The sequence below is a fragment of the Dasypus novemcinctus genome, chromosome 4 (assembly GCF_030445035.2).
Source record: "Dasypus novemcinctus isolate mDasNov1 chromosome 4, mDasNov1.1.hap2, whole genome shotgun sequence".
In the NCBI taxonomy this organism is placed as follows: domain Eukaryota; kingdom Metazoa; phylum Chordata; class Mammalia; order Cingulata; family Dasypodidae; genus Dasypus; species Dasypus novemcinctus.
This window is the reverse complement of record NC_080676.1, coordinates 105,545,559-105,556,301: the sequence shown is the minus strand read 5'-3', so window position 1 is coordinate 105,556,301 and position 10,743 is coordinate 105,545,559. Positions and strand designations below refer to the sequence as shown.

The 10,743-nt window shown below is 33.6% G+C and overlaps 1 protein-coding gene across 1 annotated transcript; it reads right to left on the bottom strand.

Moving 5' to 3' along the window:
• Positions 1-4,405: 4,405 nt before the first annotated feature.
• LOC101411661 (olfactory receptor 5K1-like) lies at positions 4,406-5,353 on the bottom strand. Its single transcript, XM_004465949.3, has one exon. It carries the CDS (start codon positions 5,351-5,353, stop codon positions 4,406-4,408), a length of 948 nt encoding a protein of 315 aa, XP_004466006.3.
• Positions 5,354-10,743: the final 5,390 nt, after the last annotated feature.

Below are 10,743 nucleotides of genomic sequence, written 5' to 3'. Positions count from 1 at the left end.
TTGAAAAACTTTGAAAATATATGACCATGAATTGTATATTATATGGTAATGAATTGTTGACAAAATTTTTTGAGTATGATAATGGTATTATGATATCATAGGGAATGCCATTGTTTTTTTGAGACATACTGGATCATTACAGGGCAAAATAAGATGAAGTTAGCAATTAAAGGTAGATGTATGTTATATGTACAAACACATAAGGAAATAGAGAAAGGGAAATTAAATTTCTTCACACTTGGTTAGTGTGTTGGTGTGAATCCTTTCTGGATCCTAGAAAATCTGTTCTTAACGCAAACCAATTCCTGTGCCTGTAAAGCCATTGTAGGTGGGTAGTTTTGATTAGATTTCAGGTAAGGGTCTTTGACTGCATTGTGGCATCGAATGTGGTTCTTAATGCTCTTATTGAAGACTTTCTAAAGGAAGAAATAGAAAGCCACAGACACAAGGAAAAATTGGCAGAGCTAGAAAGAAGCCAGGAGGGAGGAGCCAATACTATCATCATGTTCTGCCAAGGTCCTGATTGCCTGTAGTGGAAATCAGGGAGAAAGTGACTCTGGGGGAGAATACAAAGACTTGCATAACCACCTTTGTGCTTTGACACATGCCAGATATCTAGGATTGTCAGCAGTCAACCATCTGTGAGAAGGGCATCTCTAATGGTGGCTTAATTTGGCATTTGCACAGCCTCAGAAGTGTAAGCTTTTAAAGTAATAAATTCCCATGATAAAAATCAACCCATTTCTTGTATATTGCTCCCAGCAGATTTTAGCAAATGAAAATAGTAGCAGTAGATATGAGCATTAAATGTATAGTTCTTTAAACATTTTTCGGTTTACAATTTTTCAAAACAAATTTGGTGAAATTTGTCATTCATCCACATCTCTCTTGAATCTCTTCCCCATTTCCCTGTACACTACACACATTATTTTAATGAAAGAGTTTTCTTGTAATATTACATTTACTTCTTTGTACTTTGTGTAGAATAGCTTAGTGGTAAATCACATGGATTCTTTTGCTGGATAGCCTTATTTGATTCCTAAGTTCCACGTTACTCATCTGTACAAAACTAAAGCAGTTTCCTATCCCTTAATTTCTTTTAAAAGTGGATTTATTGGAAAGAAAAATATGGTTATAAAAATGAAAGAATTAATAAAAATGTGATAATGTCAACTGGAAATAACTAAAGTGTTATTTGTAATATATAAAATCATTGAATTTTAAGATACAATATAAAAGAACAAGGGTACAAGATAAAATAAGAGCATGAATGTATCAGATAATTTTCATTCAGTTGCAAATAAAATATCTTGACAATTTAAAGAGTAAGAAAATCTACTAGATTAGAAAACCAGAAAAGCTATTTTATTCCAGTGAGATTGGAAGTGTTTCTCAGTGATTCCCTCAGTTACACCCACCATTTTGTGTTTACTTCTTCCAAGACTGGTTTCACACTTGATGGCAAAGTGGATGAAAATGGTTTCCACATTTCACAATGACTCAATGTTCTCAACAGAATTATTACCCCCTTTATGAAATTGTTTTCGAAATAAAAGAATCATATTCATTAGAAACATCTAGAAAATCACCATTTATATCTTATTGGCCACAGGCAAGGAAAATACTTACCCATCAACAACACAAGTAATAACTGTTGATAAGTGCTGCATACTTAGATGCACATATACATGAACAAAATCAGGGTGACTTAGAAAAGGGAAGGGTAATCAATGGATGCAAAGCTTACAACTATAAATGTCCACAAATTAGAGAGCAGAACAAAGAGGCATATCCATTTGATTCAAAGTTTCTCAAAATTTTAAGTCTCTGAATTCTTTATTTTCTTAAAAATTATTAGGACCTAGAAGAACATTTATGCATGAGCATTTTGTCTAACAGTAGTTTCTATGTTAGAAATAATAACTTGCACATTAAAAATATTGATTTAGTAACAAATTTGAAAATAAAAATAATGAACATATACATGCTAAATTACATAACTAGTAAAATTTTATACTACATGGTGAAAGATGCATGGCAATTCGATTTGTCTACATTTGTCTTTTTCCTTAATTAAACTTTAAATAAACAATGTACAAATAAATAGGGGAAGAAGGTCAAATAGTTAAAGAGTAGTCCTAGAAAAGATCATAAAAGAATGCTTTCTTTCCTGATTGATTGTGATGACATTTTTACCATACACTTTGGATGCCTTCTGAATGATATTTTATTTTCAATAATCTGTGTATGGATTTGAAAAAGAATATGATGATCTTTAAAGCATTGCAATAATAGAAAGCAAGAAAATTATTGAGAAGAAATGAACCATGGGTATACACAAAATTTCAGTAGCCTTTTTTAGCTAATTCTATATATAAATAACAAGAAAATTATAAGGCTCAGTGAAAATATTGGCAAAGGACATGAGCCAGTGCCTTTTGAGAAAAACAAAAATGGTCAGTAAATGTATGAAAAATGTTTAAATTGATTAGTAATCAAAGATATAATAATCACATTAGAGATTTTTGCATCATGTACTCTAGCAATTTTTCTAGAATGCCCCAAATTTTCAGACACTGTATTAAATGTACTGGTAATATTATACCAAATGTGACAATAACACTTACACTCAAAGAACTATCATGGTATTATACAAAAGTTTCAATTTTATTTAATCTTCTTTAAAATGTGCTTATATCTATGCTCCCTCTTCTTTCATAGAATATCCTCCAATTTTAAGGTCTTTTGACCCATTATATGAATTATTGGTTATGTTTCATTTCCTCTAGATTCTTTCCAATCTAAGACATTATTATTTTCTGAAATATATTCTCATTACTGTCCTCTCAAAAAGATTTCTGTGATTGATGCTTCTAAAATAAATGCATATTCATTAGGATGACATTAAATCTCAGTAACCTGATCCACTTCCATTTTCTTATGCACGTTCACCAACATCTCTCAACCACAGTTCCGCCACCTTTCTCACTTCCTGCACCCATTGTTCACCTGCCTTATCTGCCATTACCAGGGTCAAACTGTTTGCTGTTAACATCGACTCTGCTAATGCTATTTTCCCTGCTTTTAGTTCAACTATCAAAATCTTTCAGTTCTTAAACTACATTTACATTTAATACTACTTTAAATACTCCAGGCTAGACTGATCACAATTTTCTGAACCCCAAGTATGTTATGTATACACAACACATATTTTAATTGCTTGTGTGTAAACTGCTTTGACTCATTCATATAAGTTTGTTCAGTATTCTTATTATGTTTTACACCATTTTGACTTTAACTCTGCTTTAAGTTACCATGAATGTATGTATAACATGCTAGGAGAAAAACAGAATGTTTATCTAAGTCCCAGTCCTATTCACGGGGGATGTAGGAGAGCTTGGATAAGTACAAAATATTTTTATGTGTGAGTTTTACTTTGGAAAAGTGTAAAAAATAATGTCTAACATTATGATAGGCAATATCTGTGAAAGTGTCAGTTTTTGCCTAGCCAAGTGTGGCTCTTCAGGAATTTAATTTTTATTTCATTTTACCCTAAGTGATCAATAAATGTTTTTTTGCTTAGATATTTGTACAGCATCTCCCTATTTCTACTCACAACATCAGTAAAAAATAGTTTATATAGGAAATTGTGCTTAGTTAATGGTATTTTTAAAAGCAAACAAGGCATGTACATGTAAAGACATCAGGGGGAAAATATTGACTTAATTGGTCTGGAATTGGTCGATGAGTAAAATTTCATGAAAATATTCAAATCCACAGGGATTTCTGTACAAGTAGCATCATTTTCAGCCACAGAGTTATACATCTTTGTTTATAACCCTGAGAGCCTTAAATGATAAATAACTTTAAAAGTAAAGATGAACGTGTTCTTAATTTGAGTTTACAAAGCTGCATGAATCCATGTTTAAATATAATCTCAGAATGGAAAAAAGTTGAGAATCAAATTAAAAAGCATGGTTTACACTCAGGAGATGGTATTATTTAAGAAGCAAGTAATATTTGAGAATATAAAATGTTACTGAATTTTTAAGTTTAGGGCTTCTATATATTTACTAACAATATTAAATTTATAAGCCATCTTCTCCTATTAGTATTTGTTGAGCATTGTAACTAATTATACTCTGACTCAGTTTCTGACCTCAAGGGAAATCATTTGCTCATATCTGATGGACTCTATTAGTTTGGATTTTGAAATGCATCTCAGTAGAAAACTTCCTTTGTGACCTTAATTATCCATCATACTTTATCTGACTTACATATCATTATATTTTACAGATATATTTTACCTACAAAATGACCTTTTACACTTAATGACTAGCCCTTGATTTTTCAAAAAAAAAATTGATATATTAAAAACAGTTTGCTACAGTCACTGAAATTTATTTCAGAATTTCTGAAATTTATTCTTCATGATCCTTTTCACAGCATTTAATACTTCTTTATTTCTCAGACTATAAATAAAAGGGTTTAGCAAAGGAATTACTTGGGTATAAAAAATTGCAGCAGGTATATCATCATCTTCTTCTTTAACTGAACTTGGTTGAACATATGCAAAAAAAAGTGAACCATAGAATATTGAGACAGAAAGAAAGTGGGATGCACAAGTTGATAAGGCTTTGCCTCTTCCCTGTTTAGACTTCATTTTGAAAACATTGAAAAGGATGAAGACATAAGAGATTAGAACAATGCTAATTGTAAAGATTTCAATAGAACCTGCCCAGATGTTTAGTATTAACTCATTGATGTAGGTGTCAACACAAGAAAGTCTGTACATTGCATATAAATCACAAAAAAAGTGATTGATTTTGTGAGATCCACAGAATGTTAATCTAAAGAGTAATCCTACATGCATAATTGGATGCAGATTTCCAGCTATGTAGGTCCCTGTGGCCATCTGAATACAGAGTTTCCTTGACATTTTGGTGTGGTACTGCAGTGGGCTGCATATTGCCACATAACGGTCATAGGCCATTGCAGCCAAAAGAAAGCAGTCTGCAGTTTCAGCAAGACAGAAAAAATAAAATTGTGCCATGCATTCATAAAGAAAAATCTTTCTGTCTTCTGAAAAGAAGTTCACTAACATCTTGTGGGTAATAGCACAAGAACAGCAGGAATCCATCATTGCCAGGTTGCCCAGAAAGAAGTACATTAATGTATGAAGATGCTGGTCCGTATAGATCAATGCCACCAGATCAAGGTTCCCCAGCATGGTGATCAGATAGATGGTAAAAAATACTACAAAGAGAAAGTCTTTCAGCTCTTGCTGATCTGTAAATCTTGAGAGGATAAATTCAATTGTAGTGGAATGGTTACCTCCTCTCATCTCCACCATCTCTGTTGAGATAAGCATTATGGAGAAAAAACATTCTACTTTAGAATGTGTCATCTTCCCTTGAATTTTCTCTTTGTACAACAGTCAGTGTATTCCTTAATATCCTTAAATATCTTCTGTTGTCTTTGAAATGCAGGCATACATACTTATACAACAGATTATTTCCTCTAAAGTTCAGCTCTATGACTTAAGCTATAGGGTCTGGATTCCTATGAAATATTTGATAATTATAAAGACAGTGCTAGCAGTAGTAAACTTTTAATGTATGAATACAGGTGGGGATTGTATATAAATGTAGGATAAGCATGTTACATTCACCATTTCCAAACAATTTTTGTCAGTTTTGCATTATCTATCCTTAAAATATTTAAAAACAATTTTCCTGCATATGACGTTTTCCTGAGCAAACATTTTTCATAAACTATCCCACTGGAATGAATGCTTGAAGATGTTGACAATAGAATTAATCCTTACCTTAATGTACATTTTGACACTCTAACTTATAATCAGAAAGGTAATTGAATTACTGTTTCTCATCCTATTCTCTACAGTTTTCCACTTTGAGAAAAGCTAGAAAGATATATTAGTAGTTGAAAACCAGAAATGAAAAATAATAAATTAGAATATAAATATTATTAGATGGTATTACACAAACAAAAATAAATAGAATACTTCTCTTACCTAGATTCCCCAGATTAGGTTTTTGTTATACATCATTACTTGCCTTATGATATTATGATTTACAGAAATTCAAAATATAAACCTCATTCAAAAGAAGTTCTAGGAGACTGCTAATAGGTCAGTGTCAATTATCATGCTCCTTACAGTGCAAAATATGTTTTCAATCAAATCCTAAGGGACTTACTTGCAATATCATAATTTTATTTCTGTGGGGATATTTTGTCTGTAAAGTGTATATACCACGGGACATTCATTAAAAATGTTTTGTGAGTTGTTGAGCTTAAAGGAAATGACCTTTACCAAAGCCTGTTATGATGATAGTGCTGATCTTCATCTATCAGATGTTTTTTTAACAAATCATTTTTATTTATATGCATTAATAAAGCATAAATCCATCCAAAGTTCACAATCAATGGTATTTGGTTTAATCACATAATTGTTCTTCATAGCTTCTGTCATCTTAGAGCCTTTCCATTACTCCAAAAATGATAATAATAATATTAAAAAACAAATACTAAACAAACATAAAAACAAACAAAACTCTTCAACTCTCAATCTCTCTGTTTCCCCTGTGATACAATAGCAGCTATTCTGCTTCCTTCTCTCTAGTTTATTTATATTTATGTTCTGTACAACCTGTCTTATGTATGCAATATCAATAATATTTGTGTTTTACATGAGGTTTCACTATGTTATACAGTCCCATGTTAAATTTTTGCATTCCTTCTAGTACTATACATGTGTTTAGACTTTCCCTAGCAACCACTGTCATAACCATATAGTAACTCTGCTAGTCACAAGCACCATGATATGCTCCCACCATTTCCATTCATTTGAAAAGATTTACAAATAGCCTTTTACCAATTCTGCTCAGATTAATCCTGAGCTTTCCATTTTTTAACCACATTCTATTTTCTGGTGACCTATATTCTAATTATTAATTCCATAAATTTACATAATATATTTAGCTCATAATAAGACAATCATGCATTATATGTCCTTTTGTGCCAGGCTTGCTTCACTAAACATAATAATCAGGTTCATCCATGCTGTCATATGCTTCAAAACTTCATTTTTTTTTTTACTGTTCCATAACAGTCCATGTGCAGATACACCACGGTGCATCAAAACCTATGGAAGAGGTGACTCCCAATGGGTTAGGGCAGTCGAGTACGTCAAGCCCTCAACATTATTTTAAGTATCTCTGAATATGGTCCTTCAAGCAATGAAGATTGATTGTCATGACGGGCCCTGAGGGGAGGGGGAAAGAGGTGTTCAATAAATGAAATCAATGTAACTGTGGGGTAATGGAAGTGTTCAACAAGATCATGCAATAATGGATATAGGACACATTAAATTATACCAAAAATGTATAAAAGTCTATAGGCTAAAATGTAAAACATAATGTAAAACATAAGATAAATAAAAATATAGAAAATTGTATAGTCTAAAATATAAACCATAATGTAAAACCAGGTGGAACCATGTTTGAAAGCTATTGTTTCAATATCTGTACATCAGCTGCAGCAAATATAATGTGAACATGTTAGAAGATCATTCCTGAGGAAGGGACAAAGGGTTTGACATTGGGTATGTGGGAGTACCATATACTGTATATGTGAATTACTGTGATCTGAAACTTATGTGAAGACAAACTTAATAATTAGAAAAAAAAAGAAAGGATGTAGACACTGAGGAAGAAATGGAAGAAACTGCCTTGTCACTGTACATACAGGGCAACACCTATAGCAGTGATGAAATGCAAAATGTCAAAAACAAAGCTTTTTCATTTTTTGATACTCCAATTTATTTTTCCTTTATTTAATTTTTCTAAATTACTATGTATTCTGTATTTAACCTTTAAACCCATCACTATATTCCATTCTACTATTAATGGAACCTGGTAATATATTAGGCTTCCTTTTGAAAGAAGTCTTGGACCACAGACAGGTTCAACTATGGCAGGGGAGGAACACTGGTGTGGGGTGTTATTGACAGGGGGCACATGGTTGGGAGGGAGTTCTCCAGGGCATGTATACAGGGTACATAAAAATGTTTGGATATTTTCATAGTGGTTTCAGTCGAAAACAACAACTGAGAGAGTGCTGAGTTCCTAGCCAGGGGAGCTCTTTCACATTCCCCAATGGAACAGCAACAATCCCCCAAGTACAATGGCAAAGACCAATGAAGATGAAGGTCTAAAAAAGAGCTCTTGATACTGATGGCTTCAATTATGAGCCTGTGTACCTGAAACATGAACTAGGACATAACCATGCCAGGGTCCACAGGATGGAGGAATAGAGTATGGATTAGAGAGGACTTACTGGTGTTCTAATGGGAAAGTATTGTGATTAGTAAGGGAAGAAATCATATAGTATTTATGTGGAGAAAGTGGCCACAGCAGCTGCTGATGGTAGGGTGAGGGAAGAAGAGATACAATGTATGGGCAATTTCAGGATTTGGAGTTGTCCTGGGTGGTGCTGCAGGGACAGATGCTTGATATTGTGTGTCTTGCCATGACCCGCTGGGTGGTCTGGGAGAGAGTGTAGACTACAATGTAGATCACTGTCTATGTGATGCAGCTGTGCTCCAAAATGTATTCACCAGATGCAATGAATATGTCATGATGATGGAAGAGGTTCTTGATGTGGGAAGAGTGGGGTAGGGAGGATGGGGTGTATATGGGGACCACATATTTTTTGAATGAAACTTTTATAAGAAAATAAAGAAGAAAACAAAACAAAGCAAAACCTATGGGATATCACAAAGGCAGTGCTGATAAGAAATTTTATAGCTCTAAATGCTTACATTAAAATGAAGAAAGAACTAAAGTTAGAGAGCTAACAGCACCCCTGGAAGAACTGGAAAAGAAAAACAAGAGAATCCCAAATCCAGCCTAATGAAAAAAATATGAAAGATCAGAGAAGAAATAAATTGAGAATATTAAAACATTAGAGAGATTCAACAAATCTTATTTTTATACTCTTTTCCACCATTCTGTTCATAATATTGAAACTGTACAAAAAACTCTAAGACTGCTTTAACAACTTTCCTGTAGAAATTTAGATTAATATGGGTCATTAAAGATAATTATGATTTGCTAGGAAAGTACTGAAAGGTGTGTTATGTTAAGCAAGGATAACTGGCGGCAGACTTGGCCCAGTGGTTAGGGCATCCATCTACCATATGGGAGGTCTGCGGTTCAAACCCCGGGTCTCCTTGACCTGTGTGGAGCTGGCCCATGCGCAGTGTTGAGGCATGCAAGGAGTGCCCTGCCACGCAGGGGTGTCCCCCGCGTAGGGGAGCCCCATGCGCAAATAGTGTGCCCCGTAAGGAGAGACACCCAGCACAAAGGAAAGTGCAGCCTGCCCAGGAATGGTGCCGGACACAAGGAGAGCTGACACAACAAGATGATGCAACAAAAAGAAACAGATTCCTGTGCCGCTGATGACAACAGAAGCGGACAAAGAAGATGCAGCAAATATACACAGAGAACAGACACTGGGGGGGTGGAGGGAAGGGGAGAGAAATAAATAAATAAATCTTAAAAAAAAATAAACAAGGAAAACTGATTTCTTCATTCTGTGACTGAATTTTTTCCAAAGTCCTACAAAGCCATTTTAGGAATAACTGATACACTTACTAGACCTATATGAATTACTGGGATTGACCTGCTGATTTTTTGTTCACTGAGAAATCTTTCAGTCTCATTCTTTTTGTTTTGTACTTCAGATCAATAATTTATCTTCAACATACATTATAGGTGGTATTGTTTCGTATATCTGTGATCCATCATAGTGTTCCCCAAACAAATATAACATATAGGCTACAAGGAAAGAACTATAGAAATTTTGTTCATTCCTATATTCTAAAAACTTAAATAATAACTGATACTTTGTGGTGCATGGTAAATATTTGTTGACTGATTGAAAAAATAATACCAAAGCAATCTCCTAAAGATTCTTAAAGGTGCCTCATTACTTTTCAACAAAATCCATTTTCTATGTTTTGTATTATAGATATTCCAGAATCTGTCTGCCCTTTACCACTTAACTTGCTTTTTCCCTTTCCTATCAGAAAATGGGCAGTGTGGCAGTTTACCAGAGTCACCATGAAAAAAATACCACACAGTACCTTAAAAACAGGAATGCATTGGCTTAATACTCATTGAAATATTAGAAATCCAATATCAGAAACTTGAAAGGTTGACTTTCTCCCCATATCTCTAGCATCTTCTTGCTGGCTTGACACAAATGCTTGGATTCCTTAACTTCCATCTTTGTGATTGCCAAATAATTGCCTTTTTTATTTTTACTATCTTGTCTGACTGGATTTTACATCTTCTGACTTCTGTGAGCACATCCAAACTTCACCTCTTTAGAAGATCTCTAGTAATATGGATTAAGGGTTCCCCTCCATCCTAATTCAGTTTATTCACACCTAAATATGATTTCAGATCGATGTAAGTCTATTCACAAATAAGTTCACACTTAACAAATACTATATCTTCAAAAGTCTTTTTTTCAAATAGCATCACATTGAAAATAAGGTGTACTAAGATTAAGAACATGTCTTTTTTGTGGTTACATGAATCATGATGCATTCCACTGAAGACTGGAAACTTGGGTGGTAATATTTCCAGTGTCCATTATATATAGGGATACTTAAAATATATAGGAGAAAGAATGTGGAAGTGAAGTCACCACTGG